The 25,174-nt window shown below is 36.3% G+C and overlaps 2 protein-coding genes across 3 annotated transcripts in view; both read left to right on the plus strand.

The window, feature by feature from the left end:
• The window catches only part of LOC118222801 (titin-like), a 202,142-nt gene extending 198,534 nt beyond the window's left edge, over window positions 1-3,608 (plus strand). Inside the window, exons 223-227 of the mRNA XM_035408658.1 lie at window positions 56-212; window positions 339-871; window positions 1,284-1,437; window positions 1,856-2,137; window positions 2,263-3,608. Coding sequence (XP_035264549.1) covers window positions 56-212; window positions 339-871; window positions 1,284-1,437; window positions 1,856-2,137; window positions 2,263-2,561 — 1,425 coding nt within the window. The 3' untranslated portion in view covers window positions 2,562-3,608. The remainder of the gene's footprint in view (window positions 1-55; window positions 213-338; window positions 872-1,283; window positions 1,438-1,855; window positions 2,138-2,262) is intronic.
• Window positions 3,609-5,605: 1,997 nt separating this feature from the next.
• On the plus strand, window positions 5,606-24,221 carry LOC118223940 (acetylcholinesterase collagenic tail peptide-like). 2 transcript variants are annotated; one of them, XM_035411040.1, is made up of 16 exons: window positions 5,606-5,728; window positions 5,954-6,059; window positions 9,831-9,934; window positions 10,335-10,391; window positions 10,572-10,610; window positions 10,706-10,732; window positions 10,835-10,906; window positions 12,034-12,099; window positions 12,203-12,229; window positions 12,309-12,353; window positions 12,442-12,477; window positions 12,572-12,652; window positions 14,759-14,855; window positions 19,459-19,580; window positions 23,630-23,749; window positions 23,851-24,221. In XM_035411040.1, exons 2-16 carry the CDS (start codon window positions 5,966-5,968, stop codon window positions 23,866-23,868), a joined length of 1,005 nt encoding a protein of 334 aa, XP_035266931.1. In that variant the 5' UTR covers window positions 5,606-5,728; window positions 5,954-5,965; the 3' UTR covers window positions 23,869-24,221. The 2 variants fall into 2 exon arrangements, with proteins under 2 accessions (XP_035266931.1, XP_035266932.1); XM_035411041.1 differs by having other exon boundaries at window positions 5,635-5,728; window positions 5,999-6,059.
• Window positions 24,222-25,174: the final 953 nt, after the last annotated feature.

Genomic DNA, 25,174 nt, shown 5'->3' on the forward strand with positions numbered 1-25,174 from the left:
AATGTACTGGAATCATATTATAGAAAATTTTATTTTATTTTTTATGTATTCCTAGGCCCTCTATCAAGGTGGAAAATATGAAATATTTGAAGAACATGGATTAGCGCATTTGGAAATCTATGAATCTGAAGTTTCTGACAGTGGAGTTTACAAATGTATAGCTACAAATTCTGCTGGATCTTCTTCTACAAACTGTATTGTCAAGGTTCAAGGTATGACTAATAGTGACTGAAGAACCATGGTATCCATATGTAATGCATACAAATTAGCTTTAATTTCTGAACATATCTTACCCTAAAAAATATTTCTGAAATAATGGATTCTGTTTTCTATTTTAGCATCTTTGAAAACTGTCCCACCTCAAGATAAAACTCAGGAAGAGGATGTGGTAGCTTCCCATGCAAAAACAGAAATTACAGAACAAACAATAAAAAAGCAAATTCTTTATGAAGAAATGAAATCTTACACAGAAATAAAAGCCTCTCAGACCCAGCTGACCATAACTGAGGGTCAATCCCTAACACTGAATGCCAAAATACCTGAAGCATCTAGCATCCGATGGCTCTTAAATGGAGTAGAGCTGGCTAATTCAGGAAATTACAGATATGGTATGGCTGGAAATGACCACACACTGACCATCACTCACATCAGTCATCATGAGGAGGGAATCATCACGTGTGAAGGCAAAACTGAACATGGCATTGTAAAGTGTCAATTTGATACAACTGTCACTGGCAAGCATTCACAAGCACCTTCGTTCCTTGTGCAACCAAAGTCTCAGATTGTCAATGAAGGACAAAGTGTGATTTTCACATGTGAAATTGCCGGAGAACCATTACCAGAAATTGAGTGGCTTAAGGACAATATTGTGGTATGTTGTACGAATTTTAAATTTTATTATTTTTACTATTATTATCATTATTATAATGTAATGAAACAAAGTAACAAAGCTGTATTTCCTTTCCTTTCCTTTGTGATTTGTTCCACACAGTGTTAATTCTAGAAAATTAGAAAAAGGAGAACCCAGATATCCAGAAATCTGTGTCGGTTTCACACAATTCACATTCTGAATATTGAATCATTTCCCACATTATTCTGCCCTAAGCAAAGAACAGAGATAAGAATGAAAGTGTTACCACTATTGCCATTTTTGTGGTTAATAGTGTATAGTGACAAAAAACAAATACAGTTTCACTTGTACCACATTACTGCATTACTAACACATTATGTAACACAATTATTGCATCTATAATAAGTTTTTAACACCCCCTCATTCTTTTTAGGTGCTGCCAACATCAAATGTGAAACTGAGCTATTCTAAAAATGTGCACACACTTGAGGTATGCAAAGCCTCTGTTGTTGACAGTGGGAAATATACAATAAAAGCAAAGAATGCTTTTGGACAGTGTTCTTCTACATCATCTTTAAATGTTATTGGTAAGTCTTTGTTGCATTACTTCTTATTAATGCACCGCTACACTGTTACATATTGATTAAGACAATATATTTTCAAGTTTCTATTTCACAAGGAAACTTGGGCTTGCAACTGTATATAATTGAAAAAAGCCAGCTTCTTCTTCCTCTTCTTCTTCTTATTATTATTATTATTATTATTATCATTCAATGAGAAATTACTTTGAATATCCATCATTTTGCTTGACTAAAATGTGGAATATAGGCAGAAGTATAAGAGACTGTAATCTTGTTTCATCCATAATATTTATTGCAAAACAAAACAGCCAAATCATTTTTTATGTGTTCTGCCTATATTCTATATAATAAAATTAGATGGGTTGAGTTTCCGTCTGAAGTAACTTGGCTGTTACATTTATTTTTGTCTGCCATGTCCACACAGCTCTGGTGGAAGACCCTGCCAAAATGGTTGTTATGGATAAAAGTGCAGTTGCTACCAGCATGAATAAAAGTTTCTCTGCCAGTTCAATGCACATGGCTTCTGCTGTACACGAAGCCTCCTTCAGCAGCTCAAGCATGGCTGAAGTTAAATTTGCAAGCATGTCTGCAAATAGCATGTCCTCTGAATCAATGTTCACCATGAGCTCCAGCAGTATGATGGGAAAGTCAAGTCATTCACAAATAAAGGAGTCTTCTCTGTCTGCTATAACACATCATATAGAAGGTGAGAACCAAACAGCTGTTTGGTCACCAGCAATGTTCAGATTATATTTTCATAAGTACATTCCCTGAAAATATATATACTGATTGTATTGTCTTGTTTTTTTTTCCTCTTTTGTCTTCGAAAAGGTGCACCACCAAAAATTGAAGCTCTCCCAGAAGACATCAGCGTTGAGCAAGGAAAGGTTCTTAAAGTAGCCTGTGCTTTCTCTGGGGAGCCAAAGCCAGATATTGAGTGGACACACTCAGGAAGGACACTGCCTAGTGAAGGGGAAAGTGATCGATTCCACATTGAGACAACAGAGGACCTCACAACTCTCATCATCACCAGTGTGAAAGAAAAAGATGCTGGAGTCTATACCCTCAAACTGTCCAATGAGCTGGGATCTGATACTGCAACTGTCAACATCAGCATTAAATCAATATAGAATATAATGTCTTCCCCTCCCCTTTCCCTCCTTCAGTGCCATTGTATTTATTAAATAAGCAAAAATATTCTTTACTTAATAGAGACATGGATTTATGTTCTTGTAAATATGAACTTTTTTTTTTTTTTTACCAAAATTGACGTTAATTTATGCCAAACTAGACTAAAGTCTAAAGCAATGAAAATATGCCATATTGGATAATTATAACTAGGATTTTCTCTGACATGTACATAATGTATATAGCCGAATTTACCGGTTATGGAAACTGTATGCATTGTTATTTAAGACAATATTAACTGAAACAAATGGAACTAAATGTTTAACAGGAGAAAGTTTTACATGAAACGAATACCCTGAAAAACCTGAAACAAAACTATGTGCCTCAACAATAAGTTGAAGTCTTAAGATTGCCTCAACAGGTAGAGAGGCTCCCTGTTGAAGTTTTACTAAATCCGAGACAATGTTATGCACAGTATGTCTGTGCAATAATATAACCATACTCATATGAATTGTAATATGACCATAAGACCTTGAGTGCCGTTTGCATTTACCCTCATGTAAGCTGTACAACTAGGCCTTGTGTTCAGACTGACTATGTCATATCACCAATTTAATGACATGCTCAAAGTGCGAGCGGCCTGCACTTTTTGCATTAAAAATGTAATGTGCTCTGTTTCTGGCAAAAGACTGCTTGAATTGGTTTTCAAAAAGTAACATCACCTGGCCATTTTCCTTGTAAGTCATTCAAGTACTCCTTTGCAGAAGCAGTGCCACCTCTTGGAGGATTGCTAGGTTATATTTTGTGTGTGTGCGTGTGTTTGTGTGTATGTTAGCTTTAGAAATTCACTTTGTCAGTAGTCAGGGCAATCATCAAGCAAGTGTACCACAGTGACACCACCTACTGTGCTAAAAGAAAACAAATGCATTAATTATATGATTATATGTCCTGCACTTTGATTTAACATAATTTATGTAGCAATACCTATATATTAAGCCTCCTTGAGTTGATTATTATTGATTTAATAAAGCATGGTTTTAGCACCTTGATGTTTCTGAAATTCCTTGTTGATTGTTTCACATTTCCTTTTTCAAATATAAACTACCTGTTACTGCAATCAGAATTCACAATGTTCATATGTATTTGTCAAGAGTAATAATGAATAGAATGTTCTTCATTTGTACTTATGAGAGCATAGTTGAGAAAAAGATCATGCATAAAATGATTGTGATACACAAATGTTGTGAAGACAGCCTGCTAATCACAAGAGGAAGATGCAATGTATTTTGACCCAGTGAGCAAAAGCTCAAATCCAGATGTCTAGAGGGGTGGAAATCTAGGTTGAGAGATGCTTTGACATAAACCGACTTAGCCGGATATAGCCTGGCTATATCCTAATCAGCTAGAAAACTTTAACTTTTCAACGAAATGTAGCTGGAAAAGTGAACATTTCGTAACTAATTAGGACTATATCTGGATAAAACCTGAGCTATATTGCAGGTAACCTAAGCTAACCTAGTCCCTTTATGTCAAAACATTTCTCAAACTAGATTTACACCCCTCGAAACGGCTAGATTTGAGCTTTTGTTCACTGGGTAATAAGTTTCTTTTTATTGAAACTGTATACAAGCCTAAAATATTGCATTCTAATTTTGAATATTCTTCTGTTTTTATTATAGTCTGTACTAGAAAAATATGTTTATTAACTATTACTTTGTGAATTTACCAGGCTACATAACATAATGCATGTTCAGCTCTTCAGCTACATTTCATTGATATATTTGTGGCGCAGTCCCTCTCCAAACTCTTACACAACTAGCAGTTCTGCAGTTTGGCAGTGCTGGTGCTTCCCCAACTGCCATACAAGTGGCAGTAGTCCAGGCAAATACAGAAATTCCCTTTGGTTGTAACAAAGGGAATCCCCTCTATATATTGTTTTGCACAACGTATAGTCCATGTCCAAAGTCGTTTATTGGACTGTAACTTTAACGTACCATATAGTGAGACACCACTAAATTTAGTAGTAACCTAATGTCACTTTCACCTCATAATTCATGAAAGAATGCTCTCCTTCACCTGGATGTACATTGGCAGCTTTTAATAACAATAAGTATCAATATCTGTGATTCTCACCCAGGTATTACTTGGTATTGGATCAAAACCAAATTTCAATGGCAATCAAAAAAATGTTGATCAAAAAATAATCTGCCATGCTTTTGTTGCGGATATACGCAGTTGGCGTACTTTGGTAGAAAGTAGTTTTTGATGAAACCGTGAGCAACAAGGTCTGTCAATGTTTGTGAGTAACTGTGTCATCATATTTGGTGTTGCTGTTGAGGTTTTCAAATGTAAATGTCTCACGCTTTGAGTGGCACAAACATTGGCCCCCTTGAGGTCCGTTTCAGGGTGAACTGCAGCATATATTTAGAAAACTTGTCGTGAGGTAAGTGGACTTTAAAATGTATTTATTTTTTGGGTGAACAGTCCCTTTAACAAGTTTAAGGGAAAAAGTATGAAAGAATTAACTGTAAACATGTGTTCAACAGTGAGCAAGAAATTTTATGCAATGCAATGCACTCAATTGAGTATTCTTTCTTACACCCATTGTAAAAATCTATTTTAAAAAAAGGTATTTTAGTCATAGTATTTAGTCATAGTACCAATGTGGCAGTGATTTGCCACCACGGTTGTCTACTGTTAACAGAAGGATTGTCACAGAGTAGCATTACAGATGTTCTACTAGATCAGAACTACTTTGTATGCTTAACTTTGACAATTCTGCCATTTTTTAATCTCAATGTGATGCTTATTTTTATGCTGATGTCCATAAAGTCTTGGGCACAATTAATGGCACACTGTTCTTGTTTGTTTTTCTTTTTTTCTTCCTTTTTTTTACAAAAAGATAAAAAGAAAATCACACCCAATTTGTAAATTACATCATTTGTAATTTCGTGAAATATATTTGTACACTTTTTGTGCTCACTCTGTTCATATGACCCAGTCTAAGTCTCCAAACTGTAAATCCCTTAGTTGCATAATGTCATTACTGAGATGAGTAGCTCCCAGTCTGCAAGCTTGCACTTCTGAGATCAAGAAAATAGCTCCCAGAATTCAGTCCATTACAGTCACACAAGCTGCAGTACTGAGAAGATTGGGGAGGTGAATTAAGGTAGGTTATCAATGCGTCTTCTTAAAATGTTTTGAGTTTCATTATATAGTGTATGGCTGTAAATCTGTGTCTATATTTTCTTAAGTAAAATGCCTAATTTTGAAGAGCTGTTACTTATATCTATGTACCTTGATGAAGCATTCATTATGCTACTTACAATCTTACCAGACTATCCTGACCCTGTTTTGATGTAATCATATTTTTGTGAAATTGTCTTTGAGACAGGCCATTAAAAACATGCTGGCAGAATTGAATGTTTTCATACTGCAGCTTGTCGGAGGGTATGCTGTAATATTTGAAGAGAAAGTGTCTTCACCATTTATTATATCAGGTATGCCACTTTTAATGATATAGAAACAATATATACCTACATATGAGTGTATGCTTATTACAACTACTATATTAATATTGTTGTACAAATAGTTACTATGAATATATTTTACATGCCTAGTTTGACTATGAACAAAACCATAAAATATCAAATATGTTTCTTTTTGGTATGAGCAAAGAAATTGCAAAGAAATTTTACAAACATGAAATCCATAAAATATATATGAAGCTAGACCTAGCACTTTTAATAATTTAAATTCAAGAGAGAGATGCTGCAGTCTGAGAACCAGCCAACCCCATACACAGTGTTTAGCAGCTGCCAGAACGAGATGACATCATCAAGCTCTTTCAACCCCAATTAGGAGATTGACTATTCTGTCCTTATTTGAGGGCAAACATTTTTTTAATTCTGATTATTTGGGATCCATATGATATGTCTTGATTGGTATATGTAGTGTATGTATGCAGTATATTTTAATTTACAGCAAAATGTCAAGGTTAATAAATGTAAAATGTGAGGTGCATGTGGCATTAAATAAAGAGGAGAGTATATGAATTAAATGAAGGGTTTCAGAAAAATAGCATGTTATTATTTTTTTTTTAAAATTTTCAAGTTCTTTTTTTTTTAAAGAAGGTATTTCTGGAAAACCCTTCAGGCAGTCTAAAACAATCACAGACATTACATTACAGGCATTTAGCAGAAGCTCTTATCCAGAGCAACTTACACAACTTTTTTACATAGTATTTTACATTGTATCCATTTATACAGCTGGATATATACTGAAGCAATTTCGGTGAAGTACCTTGCTCAAGGGTACAATGGCAGTGTCCTACCCGGGAATCGAACCTACATAACATGTAAGAGACATGCAACATATAATCAATATTACAGAAAGGAGAGAAAATAATTAATCATTGCCATGGTACATTGTGCTCAGTGTTCCCTTCAACAGAGCAAGGGATACCTAAGGACAGCAGCGACAGCCTATCGTCCTGCTTTCCTTTTTATTTTATTTTATATTAAACCTGGCCAAACATGATCAGCCTGCTTAGAAAGGTAATGTTGTCTGTAAGTGAAATAACAAGCACCATAATCAAATTAAGAAAGTCCAATCTACATCATTAAATCTCCTTAGTACACATGATGATGATGATTATGATGATTTTATTTTTTATTTTTATGAGTCCATGAACTGTAGGTACTGGAGCCCTATTGTTTTTTTTGCTAGTTAGTTTGTATTATTTTTGTATTATTGTATTGTATTATTTTTCCCCTTGACACTGGTATGGGCCCGGCTTACCATACTTTGTAGGCAAGAACGGATGATGGACCTGGCCAATGGTGCCGGTGACCCCAGGCCTCTGACCACCAGGGGCCTCGGGGGGACCTCAGGCTGTGAGGCCCAAGGCCCAGGGACAATAGCATTTCAATATGTGCCAGTGACTGTAGGCACAATGTCAATTACATGACAAATGTCTGTTCCCAGGCTACTTAGCCCATACACTGGCCTCTTACCACTGGGCCCCTGGTTCACTCAACCCATATAGAGCTCTCTGAACACCAGGGCCCCGCCGTCCACCCAGAGGCCCAGGAACCATCTACAGCAAATATAAAATGTTTATTTCCTTGAATATGCCAATAATGAATAACATAACAATTTAAAACAGCTCTGAACACCAAGCCCCTCGCCCCTGCCAGGGGACCTAGACTACTGCTAATGTATTTTTTAATCAGAAAAATTGAAGTGCAATTTTACAACAATAATCTTTTTAAGAGGCTGAACATAATGCTGAAAACACGTTGGGATACTCGTAGGTCAAAACAGCATGTCCCCAAACAAATGAGAAGTCGCAGATCAACACCATGTACTTGTCCAACTCTGACTGCTGAGCTGGACAAAGAGTACAAACAGCTGGCTAACGATAAACCACCAAAGAAATGAACGTGAACTCTAACCTTATAGTAGCCTCCAACAATAAAAACACTTGTTGAGAACGTTTATTTTAACAATTCATTAAATGTTTTTGGGGCGGCAGTACAGCAAAATAGGTAAGGAACTGGTCTTGTAACCTGAAGGTCAGAAGTTCAATTCCTGGAGAGGACACTGCTGTCGTACCCTTGAGCAAGGTACCTAACCTGCATTGCTTCAGTATATATCCAGCTGTATAAATGGATGCAATGTACATGCTTTGTAAAAGTTGTCTAAGTCGCTGTGGATAAGAGCATCTGCAATGTAAAAATTTTTGGAATTTGCTTTTGAGGTTTTTTTCCGGTAGTTACTCTTCAGTCATCATTAAACCTAGTGACGTGGAAAGTACAATAAGCATGATGTGGAGCTTGCGTTCACTATAACATTCAAGTTAGGTTACAACTTGGAAGAATGAGCTCTGCAACAAAGTAGAAAAATTATAAACACAAGTCTTCCATACCATTTATAGATGACATAAATGACCATGCTTTATTTTTAAATGCCCTGTACTGGTGCTGTCTCTATTGCAACTTTGATATTGCGGATCTAAGGTATTGTCGACCAGGGGAATATCTATGGGGTATTATTGTCTCAAAAAATAAATATAATAATGTAACTGATCCACAAATAAATGTAGCTGATCCGCAAATAAATGCAGTAGATCCACAAATAAATGCAGCCAATTCTCAAATAAATGTAGCTCATGCAAGAATAAATGCAACCGATCGCCTGTCACTTAAATTTATTTGTGGATTTTTGAGAAAACCCTCACAGCACAATTTGATCGTTTTTTTTTCCCCAGAGTCCCTCTCAAAATCTAATGTGATAGTACAAATATAAGGGGGGTCACTTTGGTTCAAGGTTTTCAAGGTGGTGATATATGCATGTGTTTGTCCGTATGTCCTTCCGCCCGGAGTGGGGGGGCAGTGGGGGTGTCAGGTGGGCCAGGTGGGCCTCATAGGACCATGATCCGTCTTTGTAGGTAGGCCTTTTTGGATGACTGAATTCTTGCCTCAGTTAAAATATAGTGCAGATTGGCCACCTGCTGGTGCTATAGTACACAAATTTTAACATTCACAAGCTCAGCTCCCGCATCGCATTTGACTGAAAGTAACACAGTTTGGTACACAGGTCCCTCTCCTCATGGGAAACAAATAAAGAACCCATGAGGTCTGTCATATTGAATTTCAAGCCATGATTCATTTTATGTGATTGGCCAAATAATACGCCAATTAATTTTCAGTGGGCATAGCATATTACAAAAATGCTCATAAATCCATAAACACTCACAAAACCAAACCCCAAATGAAATCACATGGTGGCACTCTATCCATATTCTAAAAACATACAAAATCACTGGTCTTTTGTTTAGATTTCAAACCTGCTGTAGTTTCTTCATTTTGCACATATTGTATACCTATGTGCTTTGGTAATGTTAGTGAGGTTTAGCCAGTTTTTTCCAAAAACAATTTTATTCACCCAACTGTGATTCATGCAGTCAGCCCAATTTTCCAGAATAATATGGACGTGACTTGAATATAGTAAATAACTTTTTGAAAACAAATGTGAATAAAAGAATAATAGAAAATGAATAATAGAAAGTGAACAGTTGAAATGATAGAAATGTAATTACGCCGAATTATTAATGACATAAACTTGCTATGGCAAGACTAATGTGTTAATGCATGCAAGTTATAAGATGGATATAATATCATTTGTGAAAGCAAGTGAATATATAGCACAATCTAATCTAAATTATTTTGTATAGTAATATTATGTTCAATTGTGTTTTGGGTTTACAGATTTACCAAACACATGTGAATCCTACACCTGTCATACATGCATCATTCTTCTTCCTCCTCCTCCACCACCTTTTCCACCACTGACAATGAAAACCATATATATGGTAATCTCTTCTTTTCTTTGAAACCCAACACTGTTTTGTTTAAATTTTAATTAAGCATATTTTATTGAAGCATTTTAAATTAAATTATGAAATACCTAAGCGGTCTGTTTGTTTTCAAGTTGTGATACATGCTGTTTTATGTTCTTCCGTAAGTATATCAATCTATGGCATTATAAATTATGTGTATATGATTACTTTCAGCCTATTTTTAAATTGGTGAGACATGAAATTAAATATTTTTATTTTTTATTTTTATAATAATATAATAACCAATGGAACCAAACAAGATAAAACTAAATGTGCACATACTGTATTCTTGCCAAACTTTCATGTGAAACCAATTTACAATGACAATATAGGCTAATTTTCTAAAATTACTTTACAATATTATTTCCCACAGAAACCTACAAATATGCAACTTTATCAAGATTTCATGCCTGACTGTTCCACTGTAAAGGTTTGCATTATATAATATAATGCTAATTCATTGTATACAGTACATATCTCAAATGTGTAACTGTAATGTGCATAACTCAGTTTCTTTTAGAAAAACCTTTATGCAAGACTGCATTTATTTTATAACTAGGAAAAATGCAACTAGTTATTATTTTCAAATCATAAAACATTTTTATTACAGATGGTAGATGAGGATGTCATAGGACCAAAGGGTGAAAAGGTACTGTTTATATGCAAATAAATGTTCGTGTTTAACTGTGTGACTGTTAGAAATTTAAAAAATGGGGACTAATGTACTTTATTTTTGTTTTTCAGGGCCGCAGAGGAGAACAAGGGGAAAAAGTAGGTACATATTTGCAAAGATGCATTTCATGTTGCTGAAAATAATCATGAATGAAACCTTCATTCTTTCTGCCTACCTTAAAGTGACCTTAATTTTTGCAGGGTCTCCCTGGCCCAATTGGACCAGAAGGGATTCCAGGGCTCCATGGTGTCATGGGTCCTTCTGGAGACCAGGTTTTCATAATGAAACATCAACATATTCATAATCATAGCTAGCACCTGGAGAAATAATTGGCCATGTTTCCACTTGGGCTGTCAGCCTGAATTTCAGCAGTCCTGTTCTAGGTGTCCCTGTTGGCAGTCCAATCATTCTGAAATAAGCATAGATATGTGATTAATACTGCAATTATGGATTCATTAAGAGATTTTTTATCACCACAAAACAATAAAATGACATTTTTCTGTGAAATATGGAAGCGCAAGCAGAATTTCATGACAGATTAGCTGGCTAACATTTGTTACATGCAAACTAGTTAGCAAGGCAGATATGATGGTGTGATTCTATGTTAGATATGATCTAACTAGAATGTAAATAGAAGAGGCCTATACTCTTACAGTGCTTACAGTGCTCTCCAAAAGTATTTGAACAGAGTGAAATTGTTATTTTTGCTGTATACTCAAGGAATTTGGATTTGTGACCAAAATATGAATATGACAAATACAGAAAATAAGTTATTATTTGATGGTATTTACATGCATATAAATGTTACCATTTTACAGAAACAGCTGTTATTTTGTTGAATCCTCCCATTTTCAGCAGTGAAACATTAAGTTAACGGATGACTGACGTGTTCACTGTTGCTCAGATGTTTATTTATTTAATTAATTTTTTATCTACGGCTGAAAAACAAGTACTCTGAAAACTGAGAAAACAGAATTAATTAAGAATGACAGCACAGAAAGTGAGTGTATGAATTCCAGCAGTTTGCAATGTCTTGTAAAAGAAAAAACAACACTGGTGGAAACTGGTGGAAATAAATACCATACTGGTCAGCCAAGGAAGATAACAGTTGATGACAGACAAACACTAAGAGCTGTGAAGAAAAACCGTAAAACAACTGTCAGTGGCATCACTAGAGGGCAAGGGTGAAAATATCACTATAAATGGACTGCATATCTGCTATCACTCAATATATAGCAAAGAATTGACTGTAGGTTTGCTTTGATGTTTTTTAGAATCAGCCTTGAATCTTTGCATGTTACAGTTCAATTTGAAGCATGCATATTGCATACACATATTGCATGCATATTGTTTTTACAGGACAACTGTCTTGCTAATGGAATGTTATTTTATCATCTAGGGTGAAAAGGGGGAGATGGGCTGGGCTGGGTTTCCAGGAGAATTCGGACTACCAGGAATGATTAAAGTAAGCCAAACAGGAAAAATCGATATAAAGCTAGATTATGATATAATACGATATAAAATTCCTTTCTTACACTCATGCCTTTGCTTTATTTATTGTTTTGCAGGGTCAACAAGGACGGAATGGGACTAAAGTAAGTTAAAGCCACATCCATTTGTCATTTTACAAAATGTGTATTTCAGAATAAGTTTGATATAACATTTATTAAACAGGGGAGGAAAGGAGAAAAGGGTGGCCAAGGCCCACCAGGAGACAAAGTAAGCACATTTTAACTTTAAACTCAGTTTGTTCTCAATCTGAGATAATTTTTTGTCACTTTCATAAATCATGTTTTTGTTTCTCTAGAGCCCTGCAGGCTACCGTGGTCCTCCTGGCCAGAAGGTGAATCAGATCTATATGTACATCTGTTTAGACTAGTTTCACTTTATGCATTGTATTATCTCATTTCATTAATGCCTGTTATTGTCACTTTCAGGGCGACCCAGGATTGAAAGGATGGAATGGTGTAAAAGGTCAACAAGGCCCAAGGGGAGCACCAGGGAAAAGAGGCAAATTGGTAAAACTTTATAGTCATTTTGTTGAGGGTCACTTGATGTTTATGAATAGAAATAAGAGAAGATGGTTCTCATTGTAGTTAGAACTGGAGTTAGAAGTAGACTTTTAACTTTTGTTTAAGAGCATTTTTGTACACATTGGTTTCACCATGTAGAAATTACAGCACTTTTCATAAACAGCTCCACATTTCAGGGCACCATAATGTTTGGGACATATTAATACTATGTAAATGAAAGTAGTCATATTCACTACTTTTCACATATCCTTTGCATGAAATGAATACTTGAAAAATAATGATTGTTACATGTTATTTAACAGCCATCTTTTTAAGGATAGCGTCTGGTGCACATTAGACATATGTACAGACATTCAGTTTTTATTTAATTGTATTTACATGTGTTTCACAATTTTGCATCTTTTTGTGTTGATTCCCCCAATTTTCAGCTGTGCAACAGTAAGTTAACATTTGTTAAACATTGTTGCCTCCCAAGGTTGACCCTCACCTGCCCGTCCTTAGCTGTTCACAGGAACACTGCTGCCTTCCCTGGATCTTTCGTCCTTGGGAATCCAGATACCCTCTGCAAATCTCCTTAGATGAGAAACTCTCCTTTTCCAGATCACTCTCGGGATCCTATTTTCATAGGTTTGAGACACCTCTTGTATACCTTGTAGGGTACCTCGCTTGGTCCAGGGACCAAGGTTGCTCTTGCAATGTCTTGGACCTCCTTCAAACTCCTTGCTCTTCAACTCGGTTCTAGGTGCTGGTGGCCCTGCAATGGCCCAAGCCCAGTTCTCTAGTTGCATCTCTATAGATGTCTGTGACATGTTAGTTGATCTCCCCTTTTGGAAAAGATAGGTGGTTACTCCATTTTTGACCAAGCAGGCCTTTGGTGACACTAAAGGGGTCTGAAATAAAGGCTGTCACTTGCTGGCCCCCTCTCTGACGCCACCTGTTCCATTCTGCGTGGGGGTGAGAAGCTTCTTCCTCAGAATATTTTGAGCTCTGCCAGGGCACCTTTCACTTCCTCTGTCACCACTTTGTACATGTGCTTTAGATTTCCTGCCTCCGCTGGCTGACCTTGGCTACTTGTTATTTCACCACATAGTGGGTTCTATCCCTGTGCTTCTCCTCTATGCCAAACCTCTCAACTGCAGGGCTGATGAGGATTGTTCACATGAACCTGAGTCTTCTGCCAGCATCCCCCTTTGCTACTGCATCAAAAATTCTGTCCAAATCCTCATCGAACTGGTGCCACTAATCCCCCTTGCTCTTTGGAGACTACTTAACCCAACAATGTTCGGACTTGAAGCTAGAGGTACACACATGTTCCATGAACTGTGGGGTGACTCCGGGCCTAGCTCCACCTGTGTCTCATTAGAAGTTGTTCTGGGCATTTTACCAGCTGTGTCCTGCCCAAGCATTTCATTTGGTCTCACAGGTTCTTACATACCTTGCCACAAACACATTCCATGCTCACCGCTTGATCTTTGCATGGATCATTATTTTAAGGTCAGTTTGGGTGGGGTTAACATTCTCCACCCCTCTCGAGCTCTCATGGTTTATAATGGAGAGAAAAAACATAAATCAGGTGCTTTAAAATGCAAAAAAATGGGAGGAGCAAAGAACTTTGCTTCATTATTATTTTCTTCTGCTCAATCTTACGCATTTTATTTTCTGAAATGCAATGCATTTTATTTGTGGGGGGCACGGCAGGGCCTTAGTGATATAGGGGCCCACTCCCATACTCTTGTCTCCAACTGTTCTGTTGTAAAGTCCACTGTAACTTTGCCTGCTTAACTAGTAGTTTAAGGAGTTAAATAGAATGATGACTTTGAGTTTACAAATTTGGAGAGAAACCCAGGTAAACATAAAAGGTAAGACTTAAATAATATTCAAGAATAATAATATTTAGTAATATGCATAATAAAGGTTAATTATGGACAGGACTAAACACCGCTTCCTTATATGACTAAATACTGCTTCCTTAAATGAAAACCTTGGTGAATTTTGTTATCTATTAGTGAATAGCCAGTCTAATGTATCATATCCTTGCACATTCTTATGCTTCGTGTCATTTTTATTTCATGCACCAAAAACACAATGGAGGCAATGAAAGGAAATTCTGGACCACCTGGGCCCTTAGGACATGTTGGATCCATGGGCCAGCAAGGCCCCGCTGGAGTGCCTGGACTACCGGGAAAAGGTTCTGTCCACTGCCTGTAACTGAATGCGCACACACACACATACACATGCACACAGGTACATGAACACACAGATACATGCACACACACACACACACACACACAGGTATATGAACACACAGATACATGGACACACACATGCAAAGCAGACGCTGCCACACAGGTAAACACATAGCATCCCATTTTGCATAGGATCACGTATAAAAATACTAAACAAGCCCGGTTGCCTATAATTATGGCTAGCGTTGATACAAGGCCAGATATCAGTAACATGGAAAAAGAGGTGATTGTTTTGAAAAACTTGCAATTTTGGGAATGTCAAAACTTTGCTGTTCACAACAACAAATGTGAGACCAACCAGCTCCTCAGATTATGAAGCATGGGGCTTTATTCATGAAAAAAGAAACATTGACACACAAGAAACTTCGGAAGTTGAGTTGTGGTAATGTCCAAATCAATGGGAAAAGCTGCTTTTGTTTGTTTCATAACACCCAAATAAGCTTTTATAAAGCAAATAGTCTACTATACAGACCAGCCTCTTGTACACTTTTCATAAATGCCTGTGACCAGGAGGCTGTTTCTTTTCCATTAATCACTTGGAGCATCCAGAAGATGAAGCCATGTCAATGCAGCAAGCAAATTAGCTGAACACATTTAACATTAAGCACTGAAATAACTTTAAAACTCAAACATTGATGAGCATAATTTATTTATTTATTTATTTATTTAATAAATATTAAACTGCATTAAAATGCCTAAGTTCTCCCCAAAAGGACACTACATATAGATGGTTTTCAATCCTAATCTCTGAATCTGAAGCCCTGTCCATGACCTCCCTGACTACCAACCCTCTCATTTTCTCTTTAGATGGCATTCTGTAAACATGAAACAGCAAAAGAAAACAAATAAAAAAACACATGATGGCATAACTGTGATGGCTGTTACATTTATGCAGACAGGACATCATGTTTTTTGGTCACTTACAATAAACTCTGAAAACCAGACTAACCTTTAATGGCAGATAACTTTCTAAAATGATGTAAGAGTTATTGTAAAATATATATACATATATTGCATTATACCCAGGGGTTAAATTTGGATTTGGGAGGTGGGTGGACCCTGGGATCCGGTGGGAGGTGGGTGAAAAGAGCTACAAAGTAAACCAATCAATGTCTCAGCTCAAAATAGTTGTATCTTTAATGTATTGTGCACATAACTGTAATTAAGGAAAACAATTATTCAAAAAGAATGTAAACTATTGATGCAAGCTTTTACATAAAATATTTCAAGTTTATTGAGTGTCATTAATGGTGACAATTTTTTTTACCCTCGAAAACAATCGGTCATCCTCCTCTTTTGTCCTCCCTTTCTTCCTCCTTTATCCATCTTTCTTAAACTGTCGAATTGAAACAAAATACCAATGGCGACAAGTGAGCTGAAAATTGGTGTGGCGCAAAACTTTCCTTGAAACTAATCATTAATCTCAAACTGTTTTAATTACTTTTGAGAGATTAACAAGCATGCAAACGATCTGACTAAGTAAAGGGACACACAGCTTCTTAGCATTGTGTTAGGGAGATTAAATGATAAATGCAATTCAGAAAAACACGTTTTAATCACTAAGCAGTGGTGGAATCTTCCCCTGATTTTCCTTGAGTAGGCTATCAATACAATTAATCCACAAAATAGGCTACTCAATACATATATAGCCAGCTCTCCCGAAATAAGCAGTTTTAGCAAGTAGCCTAGGCCTTATAGCCTACATTTATTTTTATTTGCAATTGTGCACATTTTAATCAACATTTGCAGATACATGCACTTCTTTCTCCGCACTCGTATTCATGGCAAATATCTGCAATGCGTAGATTGTAAACAATCTTGAAGTGCAGGTTTTGTTTTTGCTGGTTATTCTGAAAGCTAACACGATAGATAACAGACTGGTGTATCTTGTTTGTTAAGTGTAGACTACTTGGTGATTAGAACGGATAAATTGAATTTATGCTTTAATCCCCCTAACACGGTATGAAGACGCTGTGTGTTAGGCTACTTGCCATTTGATTAGTCCGATCGTTGGCAAGCTTGATAATGAAGGAAAATTACTAATGAATACAGGCTGAGATCAATGATTAGTTTAAAGGAAAGTTTTGTGCCCAACCAATTTTCAGCTCACCAGTCACCAAAACGTTACGTATTTGAGAAATATTCAATCCTAGCTTAGCTGCTAACCAGCAACCTGCTGATTTTGCTCAAGCAATCAAAGTTGCCGTTAATAATAGCCGGCGTTCATGGGGGCTTCAGCTCTCTTTAAAATGTTGCATAGATGAAATTACATGTTAATGAAATGACCTACCGTGTCCGCTTCAAGACAATCAACAATATTTTTCTTTCTGTGGCAGTCTATATAAACGACTGTTCCTCCTGAGTTTTTTTTCATTGGATTTTTGATTGGTTGAGCGAGTAGGCTAACTGGCTAGAGGGAAGACATGGACTGGAGCATACCAAAAATGGACTGGATTGTCATAGTTATTTGTAAAACTGCTGGTCAAAATAATTTATTTATTTACCAAAGGTGGATGGACGCCGTCCACCCGCATCCACCCCCAATTTAACCCTTGATTATACCTGAAAATTATTTCCGGAATAGATTTTTTAGTTATCCCACTCATAAACAGTTAGAAATATTTCTTGTAATTATTACGACATTGCTCTGTTTCTTTAGAAGGTGGTAGAGAACTGAATTGCACATGTACAAACCTGAAACTGCTATGGTAGCGCATTAAACAAAGTTCTTGACCATGTGCCATTTATCAAACATTATATTTATGGCTACTCTCCCCTAAATGGCTTTTTTAGATTAAGAATGCCAACACCAGTCACAGAAGCAAAAAACAAGTTTGTTTAGGCTTGCAAAAAGGGGTGCTTGTCCACGGAAATATTAAGTTAAGACAGAAACTCCCTATTAAAATAATTACTGAACCACAAGACGGTAATGCATTTCGGTGCCCCAGAAAATCTTCGAGTTCTCCCTCCCTCCAATGTCCCAATATTTGAGGAGGTGAGCAAAGCTGCTTCAAACTCAGCTCCTCATTTCCTCCCGACAAAGGATACAGTGATGTGAAAAGTATTTGCCCTGTTCCTGATTTCCTCTATTGTTGCATTTTTGTCAAACTGAATGGTTTCAGATCTTTAGACAAAATAATACAAGAACAATTAGACAAAGGGAACCTGAGTGAACAAAAAACATATTATTTAATTCTTTTAATAAAAAAGTAATCAAACACCCATATCACCCATGTGAAAAAGGAATTATCCCCTTAAATTTAATAACTGGTTGCACCACCTTTAGCAACAGTAACTGCAACCAAACATGGGGCTTTATTCATGAAAAAAGTCTTTGATATCAGTCTTTCACATTGCTGTGAAGGAATTTTTGCCCACCTTTCTTTGCAGAACTGTCTAAATTCTGACAAATTGGTAGGATTTTCAGCATGAAGCTCTGGCGTTTGCAAGATAGCTACAGTAACATTAGCTTAAAGTAGTTAAACTGTAGACTATAATTGTTAGTTTGGGTAATTTACAGCAATAGCTTAGGTAGGTGAATGATTGGTGACAACAAAGTAAATGATAATGTTTCATAAATATTGTTCCCCCCATTACCCCCTGAAGTAAGCATTTTTCTTCTGAATGCTTGTAATTCCTTGTAAGTAATCCTTCCTTGACTCAGTGTACATACTAACTTCATTAGCAAATGTTGAAGTGCTATTTTTCACTAACTAGGCAGCTAACCTCAATGTCACAGATGGAAACAGCTAGCAGCTAACTGGTTAACAGTAGTTAACTTTTTAATATAGTTAATGTCACTGGTTAGCTATTGCTCAGTATGTTTAGTTTTAATTCTAAGTTAACTGCACAGAAGGTAGATGCACACACCACTAACATCCACCTGCAGCCTTAATCATTCCCACCTGCATCTCGCAAAATCAGTTTACTACCGTACAATAACATGGTTCTATTCTACATACCACAGTGGCTTAATAGAAAGACGTTTTTCAAACATGACCTATTACCTATTATTAATTGGTGCAACGGGTCCTGATTTAAAGATCCTGAGCGATCAATATCATAATACACATAAAAATACAAGCACATAATATGCATGAAGATCCACTGAAAGTAAATGCTATGATATTGAGCCAATTCTCTTCTGCTGACATTTTAAATTCAATTTTTAATCCTGAAAGCAACAAAGTTTTTACTGTACCCACTATGACTACACATAAGAATCATGCAATTTGGATTATAACCTATCTGCATATCATTATTTAATGGGCAGCCAATCAGAAGTGAATATCCATACATTTTTCAATATATAGAAAAAGAAATGCCAAATAAAGCACTTTCTAATATATAATTTCACATTATTGCTGAAATAATGTATTTCAAAATGGCATTATGGTGATACTCCAAAATTATATATATATTGGAATTCCACACTTTTTCATAAAATGTTTACTTTACATGACGAGCAAGATGCATTGAATTACTTAGTTTAGATATTGCATTAATCAGCTATTGCAAAAATTCTTGTTCTTTATTTTCTTTCAGTGCATATTTTACCAGGACCAAAAGGGGAGAAGGGCATCACAGGACCTTCAGTGAAATGCAACTGTAGCTGGGCAAATTCATTTGAGCATGTAACAAAAAAAGATTATTCTGAAGTCCCATCGGTAAGTATTGCACAACTACTTTTGCTAAATCAAGTACAACATTCAGCTACAGCACCAAGTAGAATGAAATTATTTGATTGTTGAAGGGGCAAGTGTAAAATAGATCAACATCTTCTTTGTCATATTGTTTATCTTATTGTTTGTCTTACCTCACATCTCCAAACATGCTCTTACCATAGCCTATATTTACATTACACAAGTTTCAAGTGCTCTCTGGAATTGATGGCGTCCTGGGTAAAAATTAGAAAAAAATATATATATCATACTTTTTATGCAGGACCAAGCTGATAAACAACAATTACAAATTACCTTTAATTGCAGTGAAATTAAAAACATTTAATTCATCAGAAAATAAACATTTTTCTCAAATTTGTGTCACAATTACTGGCAGTAATTGTAAAAATCTAACTGTAAATTTGTAGTACGTTTCCATTTATATTTACTTTGTTAAAGTTGAGTCTTTAGGAACTATCCATGACTTCCTATTTCACTGGGGTACAAGTAAGACTTCACACAAATGCCAAGCTCCCTTTGTCATTCATCAACGTCTGGAAGATGGAACACAAAAATTAAATGAGACAAAAGGTTGTTAACTTTAATAAAGCAGGCAATGTCTTTTTGAAAAATAGCAAAATGCCTGAAAATACCCTAATCTGCTATTATTGCAAAAATGAAGAAGTTTAAAACAACTGGAGATGTAATGAACCTGCCTGGAAGAGTACAAAAGTGTATTTTGTCCCCGCATGCAGTGAGAAAGATGGTTCTAAAGGCAAAAAACTCTACAAGGATCACAGTTATAAAATTGCACAATTTAGTTGCATTTCCGGGTCACAAAGTCTCCCAAACTACATTAGATGCCAACAAAATGCTATTTGGAAGGTTTCTTAATTTGGAAGGTTTCTTAATTTCATTGCAATTTAATCGGTTCAGAATTTAATTCCAAATTTTTGTTATTTCTAGCCCTCATATTCTTATGAGGGCTAGAAATAACAAAAATTTGGAATTAAATTCTGAACCGATTAAATTGCAATGAAATTAAATATTGCAACAGATAAAATGTAATTGCATTTTATTTTGCATCAAATACAATATTTAATTAAATTGCATTTTAGTTGTTGAAATGTTTAATTTGATTGAATTTTAATTTGATTCAACATTTAATTTAATTGAAATTTAATTGATTCTGCATTTATTTAATCATTTTTGTCACTTACACTCCTCATAGAGGAAAACCTCTACTATTATAAAACTTGTGCCCGAAGTTTGCTTAACATCATTGGAACTCTGATAGAGATATCAGATATCTATTGTCAGATGAGGTTAAATAGACAGAGGCTGAAACAGGGATGGTCATGCAGAAAATAATCTAATCCCCACTGTGATGTGTGATGGTGGATATGTGATATTCAGGCACTGTTCTGTTCCAAAGGCCCCAGGAACCTTGTTAGGATACATGGTGCCATGGCTTCAATCAAGTACCAGCAGATTTTAGACTAAAATAAGGCTGCCTCTAACCAGAGGCTAAAAGTGAGTGGGTCTTCCAATAGGATAATGATCCAAAGCATTCCTCCAAATCCACAAGAAAGTTTAACTGACCACGGAATCAACCTTTTGCAATGGCCATCCCAGTTCCCTAACGTATACCCCTTTGAAAATCTGTGGGGTAAACTGAAGAGGGGAGTCCACAGAATTAAGACCAAGTAAAGATGAATCTGGAGAAATACTGCATGAAAATGTAGGGGAAAACACCTTTACGAATTGTGGAATAGTGAAGATAAATAATTAAAACGCATCAATTTTAACAATCCTCACAAGTAGGCACCAAGATATAAAGATATAAATATATTACCTGATTAATTATGAGACTGATTATACTTTTTTCACCATTTTTTCAGTCTCATAATTAATCCGTTTCATAAATCAATTAAATCATGATTATGAATTTCAACATAAAATATTAAAATAATAACCAATGATGTAATAACATGCGTAAATTCAAGGTTTAATAAAACTGAATTTTTAAAGTTTTGTTCAAATTAACAAACATCTAGACTAAATTTGAAAAATTTCTGAAAGGGGACTAGAATGTTTAATGTGTGTGCCTAGTCATGTGCATGATCACCAGAACACGTGGTACCTGACAGAACAATGGCTGCTCTGTTATGGAGTGAAACATGAATCAGCTTTAAGCATATGCTGCTAAATATGGCCTGGAAATCATGAGGGTTGCATGTACAAAGGGCTACTGGAGTTAGCTACGTCTAGCTAATCTCAGTACACCTTTGTATATGCTCTAAGTATACAAGTATATACTGACTGAGTATATATTAGTGCAGGAGAGAACGCATGCACAGATCTCGGTTAAAAGGAAGGTGGATTGTAAGATAATGTTAGTAATAGAGTAAATATCACTACATTAGCTATGTGGGTTAGGCAGCTGTAGCTAACTAACGAGCGACGTGATATAATCTAAACACATTACATACAATCGATAACACACTTCATTGAAAACAAAAAACAAACATAAGTTTCCTGAACTAGTTAATGCCTGGATGTTTGTCAGTCTTACTGCGGGAGCACAGATGGTTCTGTGCGGTATTGGCTTGTCCAAGGGAACTCTGACTGGGGCATCGGCTCTGAAACTCCATTGTACTGTCAGTACAAAAGCTGGTCTTCAACCTGGTTTTTTTTTCATCCTTGCTGGAGTTGGAAGTTACTTTACTTGCCGTCACAGGAAAGTACATAGACTACGAGCACTTCACTTTTTACTATGTTGCAGAACATGTGTAAAGTTAGTAAACAAATTGATCTCTTGATGGATCAGTTTTTTTAGCTTACCTGCTCACACGTTTACTTGGAGATATAAGCCTCTGGTCGTGGCTATAACCCAAGAGAGTCTCTCAGCGTGTTCCTTTACAGGCAGGCCTTAGCTTTCTTTAGTTCTGTGCCCTTAGAGAGTGCCCTGTGCATGTCTCTCCAGTTCAGCAGCAAAAAGAAGAAGGGAAGAGGAGAGACGGGAACGTACTACAGGCGTCTGCTGGAAGTACCCAGTCCATTTGATCGGTCTGTCCCCGTTCATGTGATCGTGACATCATTGATCCGAAATGGCGTCCAGTCCTTACATCGCCACCTTTGGTTCCGAGGGCAATGAATGTAATCATAGTCCTTGGAAGTTCAGATTATGCAGTTCAGGAGAATCTACACTTCATGGGGACAAGGCATTAAAAGAAGAAGAACAGTTCATTGTTGGACTTACAACATCCAGGCAGTTAAGCTGATAACTGAACAAAAAAACAAGACCAGGTCAAAACCTAGTATACAGTATGGCTGGACCTAACACGTGATCCAGCCGACCAATGGTGTAACTTCATAACTCGGTCGACCAATGGTGTATAACTTCATCACTCACTCAGTTACTCAGTCACAGACATTCGTGTTTGTAGGGCTGGCCCCGCTGTTGCGATCCAGCCAAAAAAATCACATATCATACAAACTGCATAATAGCCTAGAGCACTGAAATAAAACAAACACACAAATAATAAGGGAAACAAAGAGGTGTGGATCCCAGTCCATGTGATCAGTCTGTCCCTGATCATGTGGTGTTGACGTCACTGTTCCAAAATGACGCCCAGTACTTACAAAGGAATGGATTCAGATCCTACATGCTGTGTTCTTCTCACCTCATAAAACATTATAGGAGAAGACTTGTGCAAAGGTAGGGTGCACAAAGTACTAAATGTGGGGGTGACATGTCTGAATTTGGTGCATTTATTTGTTTGGTATCAGCAGTAGTCGCCATACATATCCAAATAAAAGGTGCAAAAAGAGAGAACTAAAAGTTCTATTTTAATGCTATTTTGGTCAACTGATTTTCTTTTTATGATTATTACCAAGTACAAGACAAATTACTTTCATGTAACTCTGTCATGTGACCATTTTCGGGGTTTGGGTTGCTATGCACAATATTAAAACACAATTCTTCACAAATAGTGTATTCCTCCATTCATCCAGATTTATTTATTTTTTTGTTTGTTTGTTGCTTACAATAGATTTATATTGTGGACAGCGAGAAGGAGATGTCTCACTTTAAATCCGAGAATATTATGGTCTTAAGAAGGGACACTCGCACCTTGTATATCTATGATGGCAATAAGTGGACAGCAGTACAGGTAAGAAATAATTTTAATTGTGAATACATTAAAAAGGGTGACTACCCAACCCTATATTTAGACAGTTAACCTCCCTCTTATTATCTTGTTTTGCACTGTAGGTCTCTTCAGCAACTTAGAAGAAATGGATCTCCTCTGCCCTATCTTATTTATCTTTGATGTTCAAGCTGAAAAACTGTAACACAGACACAGACACAAACACACACACACACAATTATGCATTACCCCACAACATCAGTTTGCTATACTATCTTCATGCTTGACTTACATCGGGCAAGTTGTTCATTCACTTCCTCGTAGCTGCTTAGCTTAACCAGCAGCCTTTCATATCAGTACTTCAAATATTGTAATTATGCTGTATTATTTGATTATTAGAACCTGAAGTACAACAGTGTTTAACTATAATAATGCATTATTAATTGCTAATATTTTATTAACTGTATTATTTATAATAAACATAATAAATGTTCAATTTCTTTATGTGAGGTCATTTTGAGGATCTTAGTTCATTGATTTTTACATTCTAAAAGCCATCTATTAAAACCAATAATCTTTGTTTCTGTATTGTACTGTTGTACTAACAGGACTCTTAATCTGCACATTTGTTTTCGTTCAAAGCATTTGCAAATGCAATTAATTATTACAGATAGTGTGTATGAAAGCCACAGTAATTTATTTTCAGTTCTCTTTCATATCTGAGTTAGGCCAACCCCTTTAAATGCTGCAGTATTTACCCTAACTTTGCATGAGAAGCATATTGCACATGTTGAAAAGAAAATAAAATAGAGAACCTGGACCATGTGTAATATTTTTGATATCCAGTGTAAACTCTTACTTATTGTACTCCATAAAAAGTCAAATCAAGCTTCATAGGGTGATGCACAATAGACCACCATGATCAGATATCGCGTCGTCCTGCATTCCACACATCCAACTTGCTCCAGCTGAAAACAACACTGAAAGAGGAAGACGACAATAAGCGAAAATGAGACAACTACAAGAATGCCCAAAAGTTGTTGTGTTGTGAACTGCATAGTCAATGATTAAAGCGATTAAAGATCCTAAAAGAAGAGCTCTATGGCTACAGTCTATTGGGAGAGAGGCCAAGGAAGTAAGGGGATCCTGCATCTCCACACACTTATGTTGGCAGAAAGCACTTTCTAACAGGAAAACAATCTTCATGCAATATGGATAATGGGAACTATAGTGTTCAACAATTACGAAGGCCCGAAACTGTACAGTTCACTCTCCTGAACACCCCAGCCTGATTATTGTGCATAACCTGCTCTCATTAAATGTAGCTAGAGAAATAGCTAGGCACATAGCTAACTGTCTTTAAGAAGCATCAAGAGGCTGATGACAAATTTGACATATTTATTGATGATCACTGGCATACATCTTCAAATGCAACACAACACCAGCTAT

This window comes from Anguilla anguilla, chromosome 3 (assembly GCF_013347855.1).
Source record: "Anguilla anguilla isolate fAngAng1 chromosome 3, fAngAng1.pri, whole genome shotgun sequence".
Taxonomy (NCBI): Eukaryota; Metazoa; Chordata; class Actinopteri; order Anguilliformes; family Anguillidae; genus Anguilla; species Anguilla anguilla.